Genomic DNA, 26,050 nt, shown 5'->3' on the forward strand with positions numbered 1-26,050 from the left:
CTGGAAGGGGTAGGGAGTTCAAAAGTCCTAAAGACCGGGGACTCCCGACCCGGAGTCAGACTCCACAAGCTCCACTTCCAAAGACCTAGACAGTGCTAAGCCAGAGTCATCGCACAGAAAACGCGTGTAAGACAGAAAACCTCTCTTCCCCCCAAGAACGTGTCTGCGGTGGATCTGGGGAACCCTAAGCGCACTTTGCTGAAGGCCTCTTCAGCATCTAGACAGCTCAAATTCCACTTGTTCCCACCTAGACTGGAGGGGGGGGGCGGCTTTGGACTTGAACTTTGTTCTTAGGGTAGCACACCGGGGTACGTGCCAGCCATCTCCTCCTTTTTACAGGTGAGAAAACAGGCTGCAGCGAGATTGAGCAACTGCGCCTAGGGCACCGGGCTCACAAACACCATTGTCACCAGGGCCTTTGGAGTTTGTGTTTTCCAGGATACCCTGCGGGGGTCTGAGGGAGAGTCCCCGCTCTGGGAAGCAGGAAGGAGCTGAGAGGAAGATGCTGAGGGCTCAATGGAGATGGATGGGAACCCCAGGGTCGCGACCTCCCTTGGGACTGAGGGTGGGCTTCTGTCACCAGGGGGTCTCCAAAACTGGGGCGGTGGGACGCCTGAGGACAGGGCAGCCTTACCTGTCCCGGCGCTAACCTGCTGTCTGGCTCGGAGGTGGCGGCGTCCCATGCTTTTCTGGGTCCCCTCTTTTTGCGCCCCACCCTAAGGGGGGCGTGAGGGTGGGCGTGGGGCGCCAGGGACCGGCCGGACCTGTGGGACACGGGGCTCGGGCTGTCTGGGAAGCCCGTCACCTGAAGCAGCCGGCTCTTCCGGGGCTGGGACACCTGTGGGCGGCGGGAGCCTGTGTCCCTGCAAGCTCATAAATACTGCAGCGCATCGGTGGCCGAGAGGACCGTGAGGGCGGCTGGCGCGCCCCTGAGGGTGAGCCGGCGTCCCCTTCCCGATTGCGCCCCAACCCCACGTCCCAGCTCTCGGCCTTCGGTGGACGGTTCTTTCAGACCTAAGGCACCTGTCCAGGTCCCGAGGGCAGGTGGACCGAACTTCAGAACCTCAGCTGGCCTGGGAGCTGAGGAGAAACCGGGGTTCAGGCAACGCAGGTTCAGGGCTGGAGAGGCAGCTGGGATGAGGATAGGGCCCGGGGAGGAGAGAGATCTGAAGGCAAGATGGGATGTTGGAGAGGGGAATGAGAAGAAGCCGCTCCAGGCAGGTGGAGCTAATGAGAAATCTGGGAGTAGAGTTGGAGTTATCGGGTCCGGAGGAATAAGTGGAAATCTGAGGATGAATTAGAGAAGCTGAGGGTACAGTGGGAAGCTAAGAATCTGGAGAATAGGTCGCTAAGAGAAGGCAGAGATGTTGGGGATGGCGTTGTCAAAGGCATCCCCGCCCCCAGCCTCCTAGCCCCCTCCCAGGAACAGGAGGGTTCAAACTCAGCTGCATCTCATCCTAGCCTTGCTACTGAGTCACTCGGTTGCTCAGTTTCCTATATGTGACTGGGTTGGTGATGTCTGTCGCCACCACCTCATAGGAATGCTGTGAGGCCTCCTGCCATTAATCTATGCAAAGTGCTGAGCAGCAAGGCTCAGAAACCTCATTAATTATTCTCTCACCAGCATCTCCTTCACCACTCCCCTCAGAGACGTTTCAGTCATTCAGTCTTCCTCCCCCACGGACATCCTGACAGACGGACACACGGCTCTGCCTGGCATCGGTCCATTCTCCATCCTCTGTGGGACCCACCAACGGAATTTGATCACATCCCTGCATTCCACCCGGCTTCCCACCATCCCCCTTTCTTCCTACCATGAGCCCCTTTCTTGGAGGCTGGCTCTTCTTCTGTCTGCTCCTGCTTTTCTCCCTGGGAGTCCAGGGAGCCCAAGAGTATCCTCAGGCCACACCGGAGCAAATCCATCTGTCCTACCTGGGTAAGTGTTCTGGACCCCTCACCTCATTCTGCTGCTCTTTCTTCAGCCTTGAAGTCCGCTGTTGGGTGAAGGGCTCAGTTTGAGAAGCCCAGGCTGGTGACTTGTCCTTCCAGCCTCAGTGGTGTGCTTCTGTGAAATGGGATTTCAGCAGGCTGGTGTCCCATTGTGTGGGGAAGGATGATGGTAATCAGCCCATCAGGAGCTGCTGTGCTCCAGCTCTGAAGGGACTGCCTTGGCTCTCTGCCTTGCTATCTTATCTCAGGGCCTCGAATGTCATCACACTGACTTCTGAAACGAGTTGTGGAGGAAACCAGTAAATGATGGTGGGGAGCGAGGGAAAGGGGATACCTCTTTCTCTATCTCTTTTCTTCTTTCTGGCAGAAAACGGGTCTCTTCCATCTCCTCTAGGTTCTGGAAATAGGTTCATGTAGCCCAGGCTGGCCTCAAATTTGCCTTGTAGCCCAGGCTGACCTTGAGTTCCTGAATCTCCTGCTTCTACCTCCCAAGTGTTTGTTTTATTCTTTTGAGAGTTTCTCACATTTGTAGCTCAGGATAGCCTGAGAGTTTCCCTGTACCTTCAGACTTAGTCTTTCAGGTGCCAAGTTTGCAGGAGTGAACTACTCTGTCTCTTTTTCCTTTTTCTTCTTTCTTCTCCTCTCTGTCTCTCTGTGTCTGTGTCTGTGTCTGTCTGTCTGTGTCTGTCTGTCTGTCTCTCTCTCTGTCTCTCTCTCTCTCCCTCTCCTTTTTGAGACTAGGCCTTAGGGATTTAACCCAGGGCCTTGTGCATGTGGGGCAAACACTCCACCAAACTGAACTACCCTCAGGCCATTTTTAAAACATCTGGTCTATTAAGATAGAGTTTCCATCTGTAGCTCAGGCTAGCCTTGAATTCTCAATCCTTCTGCCTCAGCTTTCCAAATTTGGGGATTTCAGGCATAAGCCACCACTTCAGGCCGGAAAGATCTTTTATTTATTAAGAGGTGATGGGAACAGGGTGAGGCGACTCTAATCCCAGGACTCAGAATATGAAGGCAATAGAATCAGGAGTTCAAGACTAGCTTTGGCTAACAAGAAAATCTGAAGCCAGCCTGGCCTACAGGAGACCCTGCCTCAAAATAAATGAATGAATGGATACATACATAGATAGATAGATAGATAGATAGATAGATAGATAGATAGATCCATTGGATGTACTAGCTCACACCTCTGTTCCTAGCACTTGAGAAGTAGAAGCAGGTGAATTGGTTCAAAGACAGTCTTGACTACCTTGTGAGTTTCAGGCTAGCCTGGGCTATATGAGATCTTGTCAAGAAAGAGAAGGAGGTCACAGAGCACATGGACTCTGTGTCCATAGGGCCTGGGTTCAAATCCCAGGTTTGTTACTTTATCTGACAAGGTACACAGGCACTGAGGGACAATGGGGTACCAGGACCTTGTGGTGGCTGTTATGGGTTGCTGGTTGCTTTCTGTGGAGTCACAGGACTGAGCTCCCAGTGTAGAAGGGATGCGCTCTCACCCACTTTTGTATTAGAAGTGAGTTATGCCACTACAGATAACTGTCAACGTTAGGGAGCTTTGACTTATGTGCAGGGCTTTGTTTATATGTGTGTTGATTTGTTTTGACTAAAAAAGAAAAAAATCAAGATAGCGAGTTTCACCACGTTTTCTTTAGAGTTTTTTTTTTATTACATGCATTTATTTATTTTGTGTGTATGGATGTGCATGTGTGTGTGTGCATTGTGTGTGCTTGTGTGTGTGCTTATGTGAGTGAGGGTGTGTCTGTAGGTGAGTGTAGGTCAGAGGGCAGCTCTTGGGAGTCCCAGGATTAAACTCAGGTCATCAGGCTCGGAGGCAAGCACCTCTACCCACTGAGCCACCTGGCCAGTGCCGTGACATTTGCATATGTTTATATCCTGTCACCTTTGCCCTCTCCTTCCTCTCCCATCCCCCTTCCTCTCTCTTACTAGATCTCTTCCTCCTCAGTCTCCCGCTGCCCTCATATGGGCATGCATGCGTGTGTGTGTGTGTGTGTGTGTGTGTGTGTGTGTGTGTGCGCGCGCGCGCGTGATTGGCCAAATCCAGACTCCCCACATGAGAGAGAACATGGGCTGTTTGCTGTTCCTCATCCCCAGCACCCTCTCTCTCCTCTCCCTTTTAACTGCTTCCTCTCCTTCATAGTCTCTCTTCTACTTTTGTGCTTTAAGATTTTATATATTAAAAAAAAAAAAAAAGCCGGGCGTGGTGGTGCATGCCTTTAATCCCGGCACTTGGGAGGCAGAGGCAGGCGGATTTCTGAGTTCGAGGCCAGCCTGATCTACAAAGTGAGTTCCAGGACAGCCAGGGCTACACAGAGAAACCCTGTCTCGAAAAAAACTAAAAAAGTAAAAAAAAAAAAAAAAAAAAAAAAAGATTTTATATATATATAATATATAATGATATATATGATATATGATATAATTATATAGAATATGGGATATTTATATATAATATTTACATATACAACAATACATAAACTATATACTATACAATATGTATAAAATTATTATATATAATTAATATATATTTAACTCTAGATTTTACATATGAGAGGAAGTGTGTGGTATTTCTGTCTTTCTATCTTTCTCTCTGGTTTCACCATATAGCTCAGGCTTGCTTTGAACTCACAATCCTATTGTCTCAGCATCTTTTTTTTTTGTTTGTTTTTGTTTTTAGAGGCAGGGTTTCTCAGTGTAGCCCTGGCTGTCCTGGAATTCACCCTGTAGACCAGGCTGGCCTTGAACTCAGAAATTCGTCTTCCTTTGCCTCCCAAGTGCTGGGAAGCACCACTGCCCAGTTTTTCCTCAGCATCTTAAGAGCTGCATTCAAGGTGTGCACAAGAATGTCTGGCTATGTGGTGTGTGTGTGTGTGTGTGTGTGTGTGTGTGTATGTATGTGTGTGTTATAATCTCACATCTCCATACTTATCATGTTAAAAATGAAAACCTAAGCTAGGTGTAGTGGTATACACTTTTAATCTCAGCACTCAGGAGGCAGAGGAACCCAGATTTCTTGAGTTTGAAGCCAGACTGTTCTACATAGGAGGTTCCAAGCCAGCCAAGGCTATATAGTGAGACTCTATTTTAAAAAAGAAAAAAGAGGGCTGGTGAGATGCTCAGTAAGAGCATCCGACTGCTCTTCCGAAGGTCCGAAGTTCAAATCCCAGCAACCACATGGTGGCTCACAACCACCCGTAATGACTGAAGACAGCTACAGTGTACTTACATATAATAAATAAATAAATCTATTAAAAAAAAAGAAAGAAAGAAAAAAGAAAGAAAGAGGGGCTGAAGAGAAGCCTCAGCAGTTAAGAGCACTGGTTACTCTTCCAGAGATCCTGAGTTCAATTCCCTGCAACCACATGGCGGCTTTGGATCTGTATTTGGATCCAATGCCCTGTTCTGGTGTGTGTCTGAAGATAGCTACAGTGTACTTATATACATAAAATAAAACTTAACAGAAGGAGGAGGAGGAGGAGAGAAAAGGAAAGAAAAGAAAAGAAGAGAAAAGAAAAGTAGAGAAAAGAAGAAAACAGGGAAAAGAAAGCCAGCTAAATATAGCCCTGTAATCCCAGGACTCAGGGGTGGAGGCAGGAGGGTCAGGAGCACCTGTTACTCACTGAGCTGGATGCTAGGCTAGGCTGGGCAATGAGATCCTGTTCAGGAAGAGAAAGGAACGGAGGCGGGCGGGGTGAGGGTGCAGGGGGGAAATCAGGACACTGACAGCTTGGATTGGAAATTGGAGTCCCTGACTGACCAGTGTAACTGCCTGAGGTTCATCCCAGCACCGACAAAACCCAACTCCACATAGAAGAAAACAGTAGCAAAACCCCTCGTAAATGCCATTCTTACTGAATGAGAACTATTTCTACCAAGAAGAAAGTTAATGAAGAGTGCCGTTGTCTAATGTTAAAAAATTATGTTTTACTTATTTATTAGTGTGTGTGAATGGGGGGCAGAGGACAACTTGAAAGAGTCATTTCTCCCCTTCCACCGTGTGGGTCCTGGAAACTGGACTCCTGGTAGCAGGCTTGGTGGCAGGCACCTTCACCCACTGAGCCATCTCACCAGACCATATTTTTAAATCTCCCTAGCTTTTAAAGAATGTATTGCTGAGTGCGTGTGTGCGTGCGTGCGTGCGTGCGTGTGTGCGTGCGTGTGTGGCAGTGAGTGAAGAGAATCTTAATGACTTGCATATTTTCATATCTCCTTAAACGTTTTGTACTTATTGCTGTGTGTGCAGGTGGAGGTCTGAGCACAGCTTTTAAGAGCTGGCTCCCTCCTTCCACCACGTGGGTTTTGCAGTTCCACCTCCGTAGTCAGCTGGGCAGCAGGTGACTTCAGCCACTGGGCTAGCTCTTTAAAGTCAGCCGGAATTTCTGCCGAGTTTGCCTCCTGTTCACTGTTGGGATCCACTGCTCTGGGTGTATCGAGGAAGGAAATGCAGTAGGTTGTGATAGGTGTGGCTCCCTTTTCTTGAAACTACACCAAAATGTAAATATATGCTTGGTTCTCATTGGTCAAAAGGGTAAAGCTTTTAACTTTGAAGTAATTTGAGACTTCTGGAGGAATTCTGGGCCTGGCTGCACATGCCACAGTCACAGTACTCTGAAGGCTGAGGCAGGAGGACACTGAGCTCAAGATCAGCCTGGATCTTGTCTCACAAACAATAATAGTATTTAATCGCAGCACTTGGGAGGCAGAGGAAGGTGGATCTATGAGTCCGAGGTTAGCATGGACTACATAGTGAGGCCCTGTCTCAATATATATAATTTATAACAACAATAATATAAAATACATATAATTAATAATAACAGTAATATGTGGAGATCACTCTATTAAGGAAGAGTCTGGCCATAGGTTATATAACCTGGAATAATGTTAATATTAACAGAGTCTATATCTTTATTTAAAGCTTTTAATTTAATTTATTTTTTCATGTTAGTTTTTTTTTTCTTTCAAAAATTTAGGCATGCTATATTTTGGATTCGTTATTGATTATTGATTGATTGATTGATTGATTGATTGATTGATTTGAGACAGTCTCACTATGCAGCCCCAGCTGGTCTGCAGATCACTCTGTGGACCAGTCTGTCCTCAAGCTCATAGAGATCCGCCTGCCTCTCTTCCCAGATCACTCTGTGGACCAGTCTGTCCTCAAGCTCATAGAGATCCGCCTGCCTCTCTTCCCAGGTACTGGGGTCGAAGGTGTGCGCCATCATGGCTGGTTGAATTCCTTATTTTTTTTTTTAATAACTTAGGGTTTTACTATTATGTGTATCGGTGTTTTACTTGTGTGTGTCTGTATCCTGTGTGTATACCTGTGGAAACCAGAAGAGGGCATCTGCTTCACCACAAGTCAGCATGTGGGTGCTGCAAACTGAACCCAGGTCCTCTGGAAGAGCAGCCAGTTCTCTTAACCACTGAGCCAATGCTCCAGGCCTCTGACATCTTTTTACTGTTGTTGGTTTGGAGACAGAGTCTCATGCAGTTCAGACTGGCCTTAAACTCTCTGTGTGCAGCCAAGAAAGGTAACATCTTTTTTTTTTTTAAAGATTTATTTATTATATGTAAGTACACTGTAGCTGTCTTCAGACACACCAGAAAAGCGAGTCAGATCTCATTACAGATGGTTGTGAGCCACCATGTGGTTGCTGGTATTTCAACCCAGGACCTTCGGAAGAGCAGTCAGTGCTCTTAACCACTGAGCCATCTCTCCAGCCCCAAAAGGTAACATCTTAAGCAACAATGGTAGGATTATTTAAAATTGAGGAGGCTGGAGAGATGGTTTAGTGGCTAAGAGCACTGGCTGTTCTTTCAGAGAACCTGGGCTCAGTTCTCAACACTCACATACTGGCTCACAACCATCTTCAACTCCAGGTCTAGGGGCTCCAGTGCCCTCTTCTGACCTCTGCGAGGTATCGGGCATGCATGTGGAACACAGGCAAACACACATGCAAACACTGATACAGATACACAAGGTAAACCTAAAAAAGAAAAATGTTAATTGATAATCATCAGCTAAGCTATAGCCCCGTTGGTGGATTGATAATCAACAGCTAAGCTATAGCCCCGTCGGTGGATTGATAATCAACAGCTAAGCTATAGCCCCGTCGGTGGATTGATAATCAACAGCTAAGCTATAGCCCCGTTGGTGGAACACTTGCTCAACCTGCACAGAACCCAGAGCCCAAACAAAAGAAAAGATGGTGCCAGGCACGGTCATGTACACCCAAGCAATCCCAGCTACTCTGACGCTGAGGCAGGAGACTTGCTAAACTCAGGAGCATGAAATCAGATTAGCTTCAAAGAAACCCATGTAAAAACAAAAAGAAAACCAGGAATGGTGACACTGTGAATTCCAGGCCACCCAAGGATACTGAGTAAGACCCTAACCCTAGCAAAACAAGGCAAACACTGAAGGTGGGGAATGGACACAAAGGACAATTCTGGTTAAACCTCAGGCCTCACTCAAACGTCCCCAAGGTCACCAGTAATTTTAGTCACAACCCAGGATCTCATCTTGGGACAATGCCTTCTCCATCTCTGTTGCTTTGAGTGGATTCATAATCCTCCTGGCTCAGTTTCCTGAGGGCCAGGGCTGCAAGGCCACACACACCATCACACCCAGCACTTAAGATTTTTTTTCTTTTGTGGCTTCTGTGTTTTCTGAGTATTGGTCAGTTATTTTGTAAAATATCACTGCTTTAGGTCTCTTTGTTATTGTTTCAAGGTTAGTACTAAGGTTGTGTTTGGAGCAGGAAGATTGTGGCAGTGTCTTTGTGTCCCTCTCTCTCCCCGCATGTGGTACCAGAGGGTCTGTGGTGTAGACTTGCCCATTGCTGCTGCTGGTGATACAGACCCTGATTCATTGGCTGCTTGAGCCAATGCCTGCTGGGTCTATCCACTGTGAAGCCTTTATTTGTTCCTTTGTAGCTAATGAATAGCTTGGGGAGAGATTGCTCAAGAAGATGCAAGTCCTGTTTCTCCACAAATTTTCACCCACTAGTTTTAGCGTCCATCAGAGGCTCCTGCCTGCAGTAATTCTTAGTGTTGTGCCTGCCTAATTGGGACTTTTTAATTTTTTATTCCCTCTTTCCATATATATGTATGATTAAAGAGGAAACTATACCTCTGACATGCTAGCCAAGGGCTGCACTGTTGAGCCATGGCCCCACCTCCTCACTGGGGGATTCTAGGCAGGGGCTCTATCACTGAGCCACACCCCCAGCCTCTCACTGGGGGATTCTAGGCAGGGGCTCTACCACTGAGCCACGCCCCCAGTCTCTCACTAGGGCATTCTAGGCAGGGGCTCTACCACTAAGCCACGCCCCCAGTACCTTATTGGGGGATTCTAGGCAGGGGCTCTACCACTGAGCCACGGCCCCAGCCTCTCATTGGGGGATTCTAGGCAGGGGCTCTACCACTGAGCCACGCCCCTAGCCCCTCACTGGGGGATTCTAGGCAGGGGCTCTACCACTGAGCCACGCCCCCAGAACCTTATTGGAGGATTCTAGGCAGGGCTCTACCACCGAGCCATGACTCCAGCTGTTTCTTTCCATCTAATTGAAATTTTAGTGTTAGGAAGAGCTGTCCCTCCCTCCTGCCTACTTCATTCATTCCTTTAGACAATGATTTCTTTCCACCACAGATTTATGAATATTCCTTTAATTCTCCAGGTGAAAATCTAGTACTATCATTGCTTAATGCTGTTCACAATGCCCCAGATTTGTTCTCTTGGAATTTGTTGCATTGGCTTGGGGTGTGTTGAGTGCTGCAGATATCAGCAGTAGAACACTCTCTTCGTATATCTGACACTGTGAGTTCCCCTGTGCCTGAAAAGAAAACTCCTTCCTACATCACTTCGAGGAGTACAATTTGCCTAGCTGACTGCACTTCCATAGCCTGTTGTCATCAGCCTCACGAATCCGTTAGGAAGCTGTTTCTGTGCAATTTTCTTTCCAACTCTCTTCAGTGTGTTGATGTTGTTTGTAGCCATATGCTTGTATCCTCTTAAATTTTATTGTATTTGGGAGTATGTGTACAAGAGAGGGGGGGGAACGGATGGAGGGAGGGAGGGAGAGAGAGAGAGAGAGAGAGAGAGAGAGAGAGAGAGAGAGAGAGAGAGAGAATATGAATATAATATAATCTTGGACGTTAGATGAATACTAAAAGATGACCCTGGAGATGGGTCCTCTCTCACTGCTGTGCTAAATCCCATCCCCCATCCTCACCCCCCTCTCACCTTCCCGAACGCCATCTTTTTAGCTCCTGAGGTGTCCTTTCTGTATTCCCTTAGTAGGTGTGAGCAGTGGCCTTCATAGCTCTACATTCCCATATGACTTTATGTTTTGTGTCTCTGACACTCACTTCGTAGTCTAGGCTGATCTCAGACTTGTGAGCCTCCTGTATCAGCTTCCCAAGTGGAGGGCTTACAAGAGTGCATCACCATGCCCAGCTCATATATCTCTCTCCTCCTTCCCTCCCTCTCTCTCTCCTTCCATTTCTTCCTTCTCCCTCCTTCCTTTCCCCTCTCTCTCCCTCCTTCTCTCCCTCCCTTCCTTCCTCCCTTTCTCCTCCTCTCCCTCTCTATCCCCTTCCCTTCCTCTCTCCTTCCTTCTCTCCTTCCCTCACTTCTTCCTTCCCCTTCTTCCTCTCTCCCTCCCTTTCTTCTTCCCTCTCTCCTTCTCTCCCCCTTGCCTCCCTCCCTCTCCCCCTCCTTTTCTCTCTCCCTCCCCACTCCCACCTTCTTCCTCTTTTGATTTTGTCAGGGTTCTCCCTAACTTGCTTGGGCTGTCCTCACACCAACCATCCTCCGGGCTGTCTCCTAAGCCCTGGCTTACGGACGGGCTCCACTTCAGATTCCTGGTAGCCGAATCTGTGTCCTTAATGTCACAGACTCACTTGGTATTTTCACTTATGGTTATTCCATTTGGTATTTGGAGATAGCTGACTTGGAACTCTCTGTGTGGCCTGGCCTGGCTTTGAACTTACAGAATTACAGGCCTCCTCCCCACCCTAGCTCTGCGTGGTATTTTGTTTGTTTATTGCTTGTGTGTGAGAAGGGGAAAATGTGCGTGCATGCGTGGAGGGCAGAGGACAGACTTCAAGAGTTGATCTCTCTCCTTCCACCATGGGTTCCCAGGATTGAACTCAAGTGCTTAGACTTCACGGCAAGCGTTTTTGACCAACTGAGCTTTACAGGGTTTCTCTGTGTAAGCCTGGCTATCCTGGAGCTCACTCTGTAGACCAGGCTGGCCTTGAATTCACAGAGCTCCTCCTGCCTCTGCCTCAGGAGTGCTGGGATTAAAGGTGTGCGCCACCATGGCCCGGCCTGATGGTGTTGCATCATTCTTTTTTTTTTCTTTTTTTAAGAATTATTTATTTACTTTTTGTGAGTACACTGTAGCTCTGTCTTCAGACACACCAGAAGAGGGCATCAGATCTCATTATGGATGGTTGTGAGCTATAATGTGGTTGCTGGGAATTGAACTCAGGACCTCAGGAAGAGCAGTCAGTGCTCTTAACCACTGAGCCATCTCTCCAGTCCCCTGTGTAGCTTGATTCTTGATTTGAGAATCTGAATTACATAGTCCCTTCTTAGTCTTAAGAATTCTGTTGTTGTTCTTCTTGTTCTTGTTGTTCTTGTTCCTGTTCTTGTTCCTGTTGTTGTTCTTGTTCTTGTTGTTCTTCTTCCTGTTGTTGTTTTTGTTGTTCTTGTTCCTGTTGTTGTTCTTGTTCTTGTTGTTCTTGTTCCTGTTGTTGTTCTTGTTCTTGTTGTTCTTGTTCCTGTTGTTGTTCGTTCTTGTTCGTTCTTGTTCTTGTTCTTGTTCTTGTTCTTGTTCTTGTTCTTGTTCTTGTTCTTGTTCTTGTTCTTGTTCTTGTTCTTGTTCTTGTTCTTGTTCTTGTTCTTGTTGTTCTTGTTCCTGTTGTTGTTCTTGTTCTTGTTCTTGTTGTTCTTGTTCCTGTTGTTGTTCTTGTTCTTGTTGTTCTTGTTCCTGTTGTTCGTTCTTGTTCGTTCTTGTTCTTGTTCGTTCTTGTTCTTGTTCTTGTTCTTGTTCTTGTTCTTGTTCTTGTTCTTGTTCTTGTTCTTGTTCTTGTTCTTGTTGTTCTTGTTCTTGTTCTTGTTCTTGTTCTTGTTCTTGTTCTTGTTCTTGTTCTTGTTCTTGTTCTTGTTCTTGTTCTTGTTCTTGTTCTTGTTGTTCTTGTTCCTGTTGTTGTTCGTTCTTGTTTGTTCTTGTTCTTGTTCTTGTTTGTTTTTCGAGACAGGGTTTCTCTGTGTAGCCCTGGCTGTCCTGGAACTCTGTAGGCCAGGCTGGCCTTGAACTCGGAAATCTGCCTGCCTCTGCCTCCCAAGTGCTGGGATTAAAGGCATGAGCCACCACTGCCTGGCTAAGAGTTCTCTTTCTTTTTAATAAAATCTATGTTTGTCTTACGGAAGGAAGGAAGGAAGGAAGGAAGGAAGGAAGGAAGGAAGGAAGGAAGGAAGGAAAGAGAGAAACCAGGTGTGATGGTATCTACCTTTAATCTAGCACAGAGGAGACAAGGACAGACAGATTTTAAATTTAAGTCCAGCCTGGTCTGCCTAGCAAGTTTGTGGGAAGATTTGCTGTAGAGCCAGGAATGGTGACTGACTGCTGTTACCCCAGGGGAGGCAGCCTGAATGGCAGTTCGAGGACATTCTGGACAGCATAATGAACAACAGCAACAAAATTCTTTTTTTTTTTTTTAAAGATGTATTTATTTATTTATTATATGTAAGTACACTGTAGCTGTCTTCAGACACTCCAGAAGAGGGAGTCAGATCTCGTTACGGATGGTTGTGAGCCACCATGTGGTTGCTGGGATTTGAACTCCTGACCTTCGGAAGAGCAGTCGGGTGCTCTTACCCACTGAGCCATCTCACCAGCCCAACAAAATTCTTAAGACTAAGAAGGGACTATGTAATTCAGATTCTCAAATCAAGAATCAAGCTACACAGGGGACTGGAGAGATGGCTCAGTGGTTAAGAGCACTGACTGCTCTTCCTGAGGTCCTGAGTTCAAATCCCATAACCTGGTGTACAGTAGGAGACCCTGTCCTTCCTTGCAGATAGAGTGAATTTCACCATTTCCTCCTGTCCTATAGCTGCCCTTTGCCCTCCACTGTTTACCTAGCCTCCAGATCCCTGTCTGGAACACTCAGATGATATCATGAGTGTGCAATGTTGGCTGCAGGCTAGCACACAGAAAAGAAGAAAACAGGGACATTGTCTCACCCATAAACCTCATTGTGTTGAACATTGTTGCGTGTTCTTTGCCTAAGGTTGTCTCTCCTAGTCACCAAAGGTGGCTGCCAGGGCATTCTCAGAATGCCAAACCTAAGAAGCTCCAGTCACCTCCACATAAAGGCACAAGACGTAATAGTGTTTGCACAGAACCCCAGGCACACTCTAAGTCACCTTTGATGACTCAGTGCTCAACACTGTGGACTGGAAAGTAGCTATTGCATTGCAATGCTCCTTTGTTTGTTTTGTCTTAATTTTAATTAGTTTATATTAATCATACGTCATAAGCTTCATAACGACGTGTTGTTTTTTCTTTTCCTTTCTTTTTATTAATTTATTTTGTTGTGTGTGTTTGTGTGTGTTTGAGATTTATTTATTTATTTTATGTATGTGAGTGCACTGTTGCTGTCTTCAGACACACCAGAAGAGGGTATCGGATCCCATTACAGATGGCTGTGAGCCACCATGTGGTTGCTGGGAACTGAACTCAGGACCTACTGGAAGAGCAGACAGTGCTCTTAACCAATGAGCCATCTCTCCCGACCCCTACTTTGGTAGCTCTGGCTGTTCTGGAACTTGATCATAGGTCAGGTTAGCCTTAAGCTCAGATCCACCTGCCTGTGCCTCCCGAGTGCTGAGACTAAAGGCGTGTGTGTGCTCACAAGGCCATTCCACAGATGTATGGATGCATTTGGATCGCATTCACCCAGCACTCACCCTTTCCTGTTCTATCCCCACCTGCAGGGGTCCCCTTCCTCTTCCAGCTAGTCTTTCTCCTACCTTTATGTCTTTTGGGCATTTGTGTGTGCATGCACATGTGTGTGTATATATATATGTATGTATGTGAGCATATGTTTGTGCACATGTGTGCATGTGTGTGCATATATGTGTGTGCATGTGTGTGTGTGTATCAGACCCGATGAGTTTCTTCAGGGTTGTTCACAGAAGCGCGAGTGAAGTGTTGTTTGCAGGAGCATGAGAAGAATATAGATCCGGAAGGAAGGAAGGAAGGAAGGAAGGAAGGACGGAAGGAAGGAAGGAAGGAAGGAAGGAAGGGCTTAGCCTGAGTGTGAGGTCCTCTCTTGTCCATGTTTGATTTTTCTTTTCTTTTTTCTTTTTAATTTTAAACAGAGCCTTGCTATGGAGCCCAGGTTAGCTCAGAATTTGTTATGTAGTCAAGGCTGGCAGAGAAATTCCAATTCTCCTGCCTCAGTCTCCTGAGTACTGTTATATGATGCTGGGTTTGCACCGAGAGCTTCCTGGATGCTGGGCAGGTGCTCTATACACAGAGACACGTCCCAGGCCTGCTCCTGAATATTGTTTTTATTATTTTATTTCATGTGGATGGGTGTTTTGCCTGCATATATGTCTATGAACTATGTACATGTCAGATGCCCTTAGATCCCTAGGAACTGGAATTACAGACAGTTATGAGCTGCCATGGGAACTGAATTCAGGTCCCCTAGAAGAGCAGCCAGCGCTCTTTTTAAAGATTTATTTATTTATTATATATGTAAGTACACCACTGTAGCTGTCTTCAGACACATCAGAAGAGGGCATCCGATCTCATTACAGATAGTTGTGAGCCACCATGGGGGTGCTGGGTTTTGAACTCAGGACCTTTGGAAGAGCAGTCAGTGCTCTTAACCACCAAGCCATCTCTCCAAACCCCCGAATATTTTTATAAATTCATGTATTAGCTTGTTCGCGTGGGAGGGAGGCACACCCATGCCACAGTGCACATGTGGTGGTCAAAGGCCTTTGTTTTTAGACAAGGTCTCACTATGGAGCTCCAGAGGGCCTGCAGTTCCCGATGGAGACCAGACTGGCATCAAGCCACAGAAATCTGCCTTCCTCTTTGAGGATAAAAAGTTGCCCAGCTGATAGGATGACTTTTGGAGGCCATGTAGGTCTTGGGGATAGAACTCAGGTCATAAGGATTGAGTCATTTTGATCATCTGTTTCTCTCCTAGTGGTTTTCAACTCATAGTTGGTTGAATTCCAGGGCCTGGAACCCAGGACCCAGCCTGCCAATTGTATTTGTAGACATCCATGCTTCCTCAGAACCTTGTAGGATAAATAACCCTATTCCGTTTCACACACGGGATAACTGAGGTGGGGGGTGTGGGGGGCGCGAAGCCAGTCCCAAAGGAAGCCAGCTTGGAAATAGGAGAGAGGACAGGACCAAACAGCAGCTCTCAGTGTCACCCCATTCCTGCTTGATAACCTGTTGAGGCTCCTCTCTGATCCCTGTCTCCTCAGGGGAGCCAGGCACCATGACTGTGACCTGGACCACGTGGGCTCCAGCCCGGTCTGAGGTGCAGTTCGGCTCGCAGCTGTCTGGTCCTCTCCCATTCCGTGCCCACGGCACCTCCAGAGCCTTCGTGGATGGAGGAGTTCTGCGGCGCAAACTCTACATTCACCGCGTGACGCTGCGGAAGCTGCAGCCGGGGGCCCAGTACGGTGAGAGGACCGGGGTGGGTATGGGGGAGGAATGTTCTAGAAGCTATTGAGACCTATGGCTGAGGCTGGGCTGGCGGCTCTTCTGTGTGGAACAAGGGATATGAGACCTTTGACTGGGTGCAATGACACAGGCCTGTGATCCCAGCACTTGGGAGGAGGCAGAACAATTCTAAATTCCAGGTCATCCTGGGCTACATAGAAAGTCATGGATTAGCCTGGGCTACTTGAGATGTCTCTGATATGATGATGATGATGATGATGACGATGACGATGATGACGAAGATGATGCCCCTTATGTTTCCTCCCTCTCCAGCGGCCTGAGTGTAGGGCCTTGTGGGAAGGTCCTGGTCCCTGCCTTCCCACATGACAGAAGTCTGTTTTTTTTCTTCCCTCAGTTTACCGTTGTGGCAGCTCTCAGGGCTGGAGCCGGAGGTTTCGCTTCACAGCCTTGAAGAATGGAGTCCATTGGAGCCCCCGCCTGGCTGTGTTTGGTGACATGGGGGCTGACAACCCGAAGGCCCTGCCCAGGCTACGGAGGGACACCCAGCAGGGCATGTTTGATGCAGTGCTGCACGTGGGTGAGGCACCGGCAAGGGTGCGCCTGGAGGCTGGCGGACTGGGTGCCCATCAGTCCTGGGCTAGAATACGCTGGGGCTGGGATGGCTCTGAAGGGGCAGGGCTAGGGGTTGAGGGTGGGGGCCGAGGCTGGACCCAGATGTGAGGTTCCTATAGATTCCAGCACCGACTTTCTAGTTTTTATTATTGTTTTTAGAGGTGAGGCTCATTCCAAATACACAGAAATGTTATAATTAAGATGAGTGGATATGCTAATGTGTGTCTGTAATCCCAGCAGTGGATAGGCTAAGGCAGGAGAGTTGCCCAGAATTTAATGCTAGCCTGAACAGCTTTAAAACAAAACAAAACAGCAGCAGCAACAACAACAACAACAAAAGCCAAGGGCTATGAGCATGGCTCAGTGGTAGAGCCCCTGCCTAAACTCCCCCAGTGAGGGGCTGGGGGCGTGGCTCAGTGGTAGAGCCCCTGCCTAGAATCCCCCAGTGAGAGGCTGGGGGCGTGGCTCAGTGGTAGAGCCCCTGCCTAAACTCCCCCAGTGAGGGGCTGGGGGCGTGGCTCAGTGGTAGAGCCCCTGCCTAGAATCCCCCAGTGAGGGGCTGGGGGCGTGGCTCAGAAGTGAGGCATCTTTGCCTAACATTCAGAGTATCCAGCGCTCAATCTCTAACAATTAAAAAAAAATTGCCTAGGGGCTGGTGAGATGGCTGCTCTTCCAAAGGTCCTGAGTTCAAATCCCAGCAACCACATGGTGGCTCACAACCATCTGTAATGAGATCTGACGCCCTCTTCTGGTGTGTTTGAAGACAGCAACAGTGTACTTATCTATAATAATAAATAAAAATCTTTTAAAAACATGCCTAAGAAAATCAGCATCAAACTAGATCTATGTTCTGGGAGCAAAGAAGATGTAGAGACAGGCTTGTCCTATGAGAGGGTCTGAGGGAGGGATCAGGACCCACTAGGTCTTGATCCTAGAGGAAGCAGAGCCTGGCCCTCACTCTCTCCCATCCCTACCACCCTCCAGGAGACTTTGCCTACAACATGGACCAGGACAATGCTCGAGTTGGGGACAGATTTATGAGGCTCATTGAACCTGTTGCTGCCAGCCTGCCATACATGACGTGCCCTGGGAATCATGAACAGCGCTAGTGAGTATGGAAGGCTGCAGGGGAGGGCGAAGTCCAGATTAGTGAAAACAATCCGGTCCTGGTTAGAGTCTCACTTAAGTCCCTCATGCTGCAGTGCCTCATCCGTGGTAGAAAATGAAGAGATAGTGTGTGGGCTGGGAGCTGGCTGTAGCCTGAAAGTTGAGAGGTAGGAAAACGTGACTGCATCTAGGTCCTCATCCCTTGCTCTTTATATTTCTTTTTTTCCAGCAATTTCTCTAACTATAAGGCTCGCTTCAGCATGCCAGGGGACAATGAAGGCTTGTGGTACAGGTAACATGAAGGCTTCTGGGGGATTGGACTGACTCCTCTGAAGAATGGATGATGTCAAGTTTTCTGATCGCTGACCTTTGCCCTTTGACCCCTGTAGCTGGGACCTGGGTCCTGCCCATATCATCTCGTTCTCCACTGAGGTATACTTCTTTCTGCACTATGGCCGTCACCTGATTGAGAAGCAGTTCCGTTGGCTGGAGAATGACCTCCAGGTAGGCCCAGGTGTGAGCCCTGCTCTGGTCCCTCGACCCCGGTTGTCCCCCTTACTCTGGTCTCTTTCTCTAGAAAGCCAATAAGAACCGGGTGGCCCGACCTTGGATCATCACGATGGGCCATCGGCCTATGTACTGTTCCAATGCAGACCTGGATGACTGCACGAGACACGAAAGCAGGGTGAGGAGGCCCCTTTCCTGGGTGGCAGTGAGCCTTGGTGGGAGGATGCACCCAGGCTTCTCCTCACCTCCCGCTTATCCCACTAGGTCCGCAAAGGCCTCCACGGCAAGTTGTTCGGGCTAGAGGACCTTTTCCATAAATACGGTGAGTGATCCTGAGTGGTCCCCTGGCCCCACCTCTTTCCACCCAGCGCCTGCTCATCTCTCTTTCTGCCTTAGGCGTGGATCTGGAGTTCTGGGCTCATGAACACTCTTACGAACGACTATGGCCAATTTACAACTACCAGGTGAGGCCAAGGAGGATGCGGGACCAAGTGGCTAAGGCACATGTGGTCAGACCCTCCCCAGGGCCTGACTGTGACCCACCACTACTCCATCTTTTCCTCTAGGTATTTAATGGAAGCCTGGAGAGGCCCTACACCAATCCTCGAGGCCCGGTTCACATCATTACAGGATCTGCGGTGAGCAGGTGGGAAGGGACTAGTCCAGGTGTGCAGGGCATGATGATAGCAACCTCCATTGCGTGCTGAGCTGGAAGACGGGGTGTTGCTGATGGCGTGTCCATCAGACAGAGGGGCACCAAGGCTAGGTTAGGAAACATGATGAGAGAATAAGAGTGGTTGAAAGCCCTGTGTGGTGGTACATGACAGTAACTCCAGCCAGAGAACTGCCCTGAGTTCAAGGCCACATCATGGATTCTGGGCTAGCCTGGGCTACAGTGTGAGACCTTATCTCAAAAAACTAAACAGGACCAGAAAGATGTCTCAGTGACTGTACTCGGTGCCATGCCTGATGACCTGAGTTCAATTCCCAGGACGCAAATGTGGAAAGAATAGCACACACACACACACACACACACACACACACACTGAATGGAATAAATAATCATAATCATAAATCTAAAGCAAGTGCTCTTGGTAGGAGGGTCAGGAGTTCAGGGTCATCCTTGGCTACATAGCAAATTTGAGACCACACCATGGGGCTTTCACGAGACCCCGGACAAACAATGAGCTGGAGAGAGGCTTTGTGGTTAAGAGTGCTTGCTGCTCTGCAGAAGATCAGGGTTCGATTCCCAGCACTTACTCCAGGCTGACTAAGGCATACACATATGAGAGAGAGAGAGACAGAGACAGAGAGGACATAGAGACAGAGAGAGACAGGGAGACAGAGAGACAGAGACAGAGAGACAGGGAGACAGAGACAGATAGAGGCAGGCGGCAAGCAAACAAACAGTTGTGTTGGGGGTTCATTTATTGTAAAGTTCCCTTCTTCTCATAACACAAGGTCTCTCCATGTAGCCTGAGCTAGCCTCAACCCCTCACTCTGTCTCATCCTCCCAAGTCCTAGCATGACAGATGTGTACTTTTTTGTTTGTTTTTTGAGACAGACAGGGTCTTACTATGTTGCCCTAGCTTGGCCTGGAACTCACTATGTAGACCAGGCTGGCATCAAACAAAGATATCCACCTGCCTCTGCCTCCCCAGTGCTGGGATTAAAGGTGTGCACCACTAGGCTCAGCTTCAAGCTGATTCTTAATGAATAATTAAAACTAAAGCTAAAAGCATCCAGATCAAAACCAAAGCAGCACGGAGGGCAGCTGTGGAGCAACTGTGGCCACACCCCTTCTCTGTCTTATGTCCCTTTAAAAATGTTTTGTTATCAATGTATTTGCTGTCATAGCATATATATATATGTATATATATATATATCACAGCATGTGATTGATACACATGTGCGCTCGTTTGTGTGTGTGTGTGTGTGTGTGTAGCAGTTGGAGGACAGTTTGCAGGAATCAGTTCTCTTCTTCTACCATGTAGTCTGCACTCGGGATCCTTAGACTTGGTGTGAAGTATTTTTATCCACAAAGCCACCTCGCCACTCCATCCTTCTTAAACCCTTTGTGTGACCTTTAAGATTGTTCTCTACACACAAAGGAGTGATTGTCTAGACAGAGACATTATTGAATCACCCACTTAATAAAAATGGCTTAAGTCACCCTCCACAGTCACTTGGAAAACTTTCATTTTATTTGATCAGTTTCGCTATTATTTTTGCTTTGGGTTTTCCTGAGGCCCACTGAGCAACACTGAGGCAAAGTGTTGCCTGTAGCCAAGGCTGGCCTCAGGTTCACCAGGAACAGGATAACCCCACCCATGCCGTAAATTACTCCTCCCAATTGGGCTGGAAATTGGGACTTTTTTCCTAAAGTGCCTCATTTCGCTGGCATTTCCTGCCTTGTTACCCTACCTACACTTGGTATTGATTTTCATCTAATTCACTTAACTAATCCTGAGACCAGCTCACGCTGTCTGGACTCATCTCGGACTTGATGTCTCGGTATTATATAGTTCAAATTGACCTGGAGCTTTTAAATTTTTCTTTGTCATTTTATTTTATGTGTATGGGTGTTTTGCCTGCATGTGTGTATGCCTGCCATGAGCATACAGTACCTGAGGGGGGTTCAAAATAGAGTGTCAGATCCTCAAAGACTAGAGTTACAGACTGCTGTGAGCTGCCGTATGTGTGTGTGCGCGCGTGTGCGTGCATGTGTGCACATGAGTGTGTGTGTGTATGTGTGTGCATGTGTGCGTGTGTGTGTGTATGAGTGTGTGTATATGTGTGTGTATGTGTGTGCCTCTGTGTGTGCATGCATGTGTATGTGTGAGTGTGTGTGCGTGAGTGTGCATGCGTGCGTGTGTATGTGTGTGTGTATATGTGTGTGTATGTGTGTGCCTCTGTGTGTGTGTGTGTGTGTGTGTGTGTGTTATCCTCTGCAAGAGCAGCCATGCTCTTAACCACCAAGCCCCTAATCTTGAACTTCTGATTCTCCTGCCTCCACCTCTGAGGTGCTGCAATTGCAAGGCACACACCACCATGCTGGTTCTGTGCTGTGCTGGGGTTGAACTTAGGACCTTGTGCATGCTGGGCGAGCATTTCTTCAGCGGAGCTACAACCCCAGCCCAGGTCTGGGTTTTGGTTTGTTGGATATTTTTGTCTCTGTTTTTTCCATTTATTTGTTTGTTTTATATGGGGGTACATGTGTCCTGGGGTTCACAGGTGGAAATCAGAGGACACCATGCTAGAGTGGTTCTCTACTTTCACCAGGAGGCTTCTGGGGACCAAACTCAGGTTGTGAGGCTTGGGAGTAAAGCACCTTTATCTGCTGGGCCATCTTATCAGTTCCCAGTTTGCTCTCAAGGCAGGGTCTCACTCTGTAATACAGGCTGGTCAGGACCTGATTATGTAGACCAGGCTGGCCTTGAACTTGGTGATCCTCCTGTAACAACCTCCCAACTGCTGGGATTGTTTGTTTTCTAGCCAAGTTGTAACTGACATTTTCTTGGAGGCCACAGGGCCTGAAATGTGTGTGTGTGTGTGTGTGTGTGTGTGTGTGGTTTTTTGTTTTGTTTTGTTTTTTCTGTGTGTGTGTGTGTGTGTCCCCCGAACTTGTCTGACTATCTGTCTTCCACAGGGTTGTGAAGAGCTGCTGACTCCCTTTGTCAGGAAAGCCAGACCGTGGAGCGCCGTGCGCGTGAAGGAGTACGGCTACACTCGGATGCACATCCTTAATGGCACCCACGTGCACATCCAGCAGGTGTCGGATGACCAGGTCTGTCGGGGAGTCCTTGGTTACAAACTGCACAGCTTAGTTCAGGGTATGTGGGACTCAAAAGGAAATCATGCTAGTCATGGGAGCGTGACCTTTAATCCCAGAACTTGAAAGGCAGAAGCAGGCAGATCTGTGAGTTAAAGGCCAACCTGGTCTACAAAGCAAGTTCCATGAGAGCCAGGACTACACCAGAGAAACCCTGTTTTGGAAACAACAAAACAAAACAAATCAATAAACTGGGTGTGGTGGTACATAGCTAAAACCCCATCACTTGAGAAATTGAGGCAGAGGAACTGAGGTCATAGCCCCTGCTTAGAGTCTCCCAGTGAGGAGCTGGGGGCGTGGCTCAGTGGTAGAGCCCCTGCTTAGAATCCCCCAGTGAGGGGCTGAAAGCATGCTTAACATGTGTGGGGCCCTAGGTTCAATCCCTAGGTCTGAAAAAGAGCAACACAACAAACAAAGAGTCAGGAGGTTGAGGCCATAGGGCCTACACTTCAAGGCCAACTGGGCTACAAAGGGTGACCATGAGCTCAAAAGAGAAAAAAAAGCACAGAAAATTGGAAGCCTGGGTTCAAATCCTGCCTGTGCTTGCTACCGGTCTCTTTGTTCTTATGTTTTCATATCTGTGAAATGGGGTCTATCACCGCTACACAGTGTGACATGGTCACATAATAACAGCCATAAAAGGCAGAGGACAGAACCTGGCAGTGGGACGCAAGATAAGTGTTTGTCACTTTGAAGCAGGAGAAAGATCAGGTGGCTCATGGGAGTGAGGCAGATGCATGTACTGTGGACCTGAAGCATAACAGTCCAGTTTGTGTGTGTGCGTGTGTATGTGTATATGTGTGCATGTGCATGTGGGGGGCCATGTGTGTGTGCAATTCATGAACATGGAGGGCAGAAGAGGATGGTCAGTTAACTTCCTCTATCACTCGCTGAACGTGAGGCTAAGCTGGCAGTCAGCAAACCCCAGGGTCCTTCTGTCTCCACTTCCCTTGGAGACTACATTACAGAAACAAACAGGAAATCAGGCTTTTCACTTGAGTGCTGAGACCCCAAATCCAAACTTCCTGAAGACGGAGCAAATGCTCCTGACCCTTGAGCCATCTCTCTGGTCCCACGCCTGGCTTCTATGTGGTGCGGGGGATCTGCACTCAGGCCCTCCAGCTCCTCCCGGGCTTAATTATTACTATTATTATTATTATTATTTATTATTATTATTATAACAAGCTAGGTGTGGTAGTATACTTGCAAGGCAGGAGAATCGGAATATAAATTCAAGACCAGCCTGGGCTTCACAGCTAGACATTCTCTCAAAACGAAAAGAACAAAACACCAAGATAAAATAGAGTTTAGTGAGCACTGCTGTGCTCCAGGCATGCGACTGGGTTGCCTTGTGCTGTGTTGTCAGTTTACCCTCAGTGTGATCCCCACAGGGACAGGTTTCTTTCTGTTTCATAGATAAAGGAACCTAAGTTCAGAGAGGGAAATGACTTTCCCAGGGTCACACAGGTTCCAGACAGCAGCAGAGCTGTAATCTGACCCAGAGACCTCACTCTCAGCCCATACAGTCATCGTTTCCGAGCAGGGTGTGCACAAGCGTGCTTGCAGGCTTCTGTACCCTTGACTCTGTGGTCACAGTGGCCCCAAAGCTATCTTACTGTTCCTCTAGTCTAGGCAACAAGACAGATAGCAAAAGGCCGTGTGCATAGGCGAGACAGATACTGAGTACACTGGGGTGCAAGCTCCTGACCCCATGTTCCAGACAAGGTGGTGTGCAGCTCCGTGCATAGGGTGATTGCCTATCAAACATAATGTACCGGGTTGGATCCTCAGCACCGCATAAATGATGGCTCACACCTGTAAGCCAAATGACTGAGAGAGTAGAGGGGAAAGTCACCAACCAACCAACCAACCAAACAAACAAGTAAACAAACAGCCATCCCTTAGAAAAGGCAGGTTATGGGAGCTAGAGAGATGGATCAGTGGTTAAGAGCACTGGCTGCTCTTCCAGAGGCCCTGAGTTCAATTCCCAGCAACCACATGGTGGTTCATAACCATCTATAGTGAGATCTGGTGCTCTCTTCTGACCTGCAGGCATACATGCAGGAGGAATGCTGTATAATAAATAAATAAAATGCTGTGTAAATAAGAAAGAAAGAAGGAAAGAAAGAAAGAAAGAAAGAAAGAAAGAAAGAAAGAAAGAAAGAAAGAAAGAAAGAAAAGGCAGGTTATCACTGTCTCAGGTGGGAGATCAAGATTCATATTCTTTTGGGGGGGGTTGTTTTGTTTTGTTTTGTTTTTCGAGACAGGGTTTCTCTGTATTGCCCTGGCTGTCCTGGAACTCACTCTATAGACCAGGCTGGCCTCGAACTCAGAAATCCGCCTGCCTCTGCCTCCCAAGTGCTGGGATTAAAGGTGTGCCCCACCACGCCCGGCTAAGATTCATATTCTTACAAAGCCCAGGCTGACCACTAAGTGCTGGCACTACAGGTGTGTACCTGTACTGCACACACTACGACTCCCGCCTTTGTCTCAGCTTTTCTTTTCGCTCTCTTTTTTTGGGGGGTGGTGGTAGTGGTGGTGATCTGAGACAGGATCTCTCTGTGTAGCCCTAGCTTTCCTGGAACTTGCTCTGTAGAACAGACTGGCTTCAAACTCACAGAGATCCACATGCCCCTGCTTCCCGAGTGCTGGGATTAAAGGCCACACAGGGCCCTCATCTGGACTTTTCAAATGAGGAAAACCGAGGTTCCGAGAGATGTAGGAACTCTTCCAAGGTCATCCACCCTCAGAGGCAGCAATGGGATGTGAATTGGGCCAGCGGGCCCCACAGGCCAGGCATTCCTTTCTCACTGTCTCCCATTTCTGACCTTCACAGGACGGGAAGATCGTGGATGACGTCTGGGTGGTTAGACCTTTGCTTGGCCGGATGATGTACCACTAAGACCGGGGTACCTCTCATGAAGACACTTTGTTGCTGTGACCAGGCAGTACCTTGGCCTGGGGAGGAAGTCAGGGCAGGACCCCACTCCCTCACCATCCAGAAGCCTGAGGGCACAGCCTTGAGAGAGGCCAGACAGTTCTTGCCTCCTGGAGAGGTGGGAGCCCGAGCTGGCTGGAGAGGGAGGGCAGGTATGTGGGCACCAGCAGGGCTGACTGCCAGCATAGCCCTGCCCTTCTGAATTGCTCTGACAGGGCCAGGGACTCAAGGGCCTCAGAATAAAGAGGCTTGCAGCCATGGCTCCCTGGACGCACACTTCCACTTGGTCCCTCTGTCCCTTTGCTCTCTCCTAAAGGGTATCCTGTGACAGGGTCAGCAAGGTGGGCACAGCCCTCATGACGGACCTACCAGCAGGTTACTCCTAGTTCTGCCTTTGCATCTCGTCCCTTGCCTGGTGTCTGTGCTGATAGCTCACGATGTGCCATTTAATGTCCCTTGTCCCTCCATTTCCCAGCCAGTACTATCTTCTCCAGGAGAGGATAGAGCAACAGTGTCACCTCCCCCAGGGCAAAGCTGGCAGGCCTCAGGGGCACACGGATACAATATGTTCTTCCCTCGAGGTCCCTGTCTTTTTCTTCTTCCTTTTACGTAGCCTACCACTATTTGTCGAGCATCTATTGTGTTCCAGGGCTTGAACAAGACAGACCTCTCTCCTTGTAGTATGGGCATGGAGTCAGGGACTTAACAGCAGCATCCTTACAAGGGATAAGAGCTCAGGGGCAAAGAAGGAAGGGGAACGGTGACAGTTTGCAGAAGACAGATGACACATGGACTAAAGTTGAGGAGAGAGGACACAGGTGACACAGGTGACACAGGAAGGGTGTCCCAGAGCTCAGCCAGAGCAAAGGCCCTGAGGCCGAGCTGCGCTTTCCCCGTTGGCTGAGGAGGCTGCTGTGGCTGTCACTGAAAAAACAATGAGGGAGAAAGGGAAGAGGAAAGAGCAGTGGTGGTTACCGTGGAGCCTTCTGGGCCACCGTGAGGACTTCGGATGGAACCGGGCGATGCTGAAGGCTGCCCCCAGAAGATCCCTGGCCCTGTGGGTCACCTCATAGCTGACTACCCAGCTCTTCCATTGTGCTGAGTAATGTGTTGTTCAGCCTCCTCAGGTCTAAGTCTCACCTGCCTGTGCCTAAATCCAAGGCTCATGGACTTCTCGGAGGTTTCTAGAACACGTCGAGTTCTTTACCTGTGCAAAGCCAATGACCTTTCTGACTTCACTCTCTGCAGTGCCTCCAGGTTGGAAGCCCCCTGCCTCCTCTACTATAGACAGGTCCTCATGTAGTCCAGGCTAGCCTTCAGCTCCCTGTGTATCTGAGGCTATCCTTGAACTTT

General features: G+C 48.3%; 1 protein-coding gene across 1 annotated transcript; it reads left to right on the plus strand.

The window, feature by feature from the left end:
* The first annotated feature begins 1,815 nt into the window (after positions 1-1,815).
* Positions 1,816-24,661, plus strand: Acp7 (acid phosphatase 7, tartrate resistant (putative)). Its single transcript, XM_029479112.2, has 12 exons — positions 1,816-1,936; positions 15,500-15,700; positions 16,096-16,278; positions 17,298-17,421; positions 17,650-17,712; positions 17,810-17,924; positions 17,998-18,105; positions 18,192-18,249; positions 18,324-18,391; positions 18,494-18,565; positions 21,577-21,714; positions 24,596-24,661. The coding sequence occupies exons 1-12, from the start codon at positions 1,816-1,818 to the stop codon at positions 24,659-24,661; spliced, it is 1,317 nt and encodes a 438-aa protein (XP_029334972.1).
* The last annotated feature ends 1,389 nt before the right edge of the window (positions 24,662-26,050 follow it).

Source organism: Mus caroli, unplaced genomic scaffold (assembly GCF_978045245.1).
Source record: "Mus caroli unplaced genomic scaffold, Mus_caroli_1 scaffold_8, whole genome shotgun sequence".
NCBI lineage: Eukaryota > Metazoa > Chordata > Mammalia > Rodentia > Muridae > Mus > Mus caroli.

Coding starts and splice junctions, on each gene's coding strand:
- Acp7 (XM_029479112.2), top strand. CDS start 1,816: ATGAGCCCCTTTCTTGGAGGCTGGCTCTTCTTCTGTCTGCTCCTGCTT. Junction 17,925..17,997: donor GGCTGGAGAATGACCTCCAG/GTAGGCCCAGGT, acceptor CTCTTTCTCTAG/AAAGCCAATAAGAACCGGGT. Junction 18,392..18,493: donor GGCCAATTTACAACTACCAG/GTGAGGCCAAGG, acceptor CTTTTCCTCTAG/GTATTTAATGGAAGCCTGGA.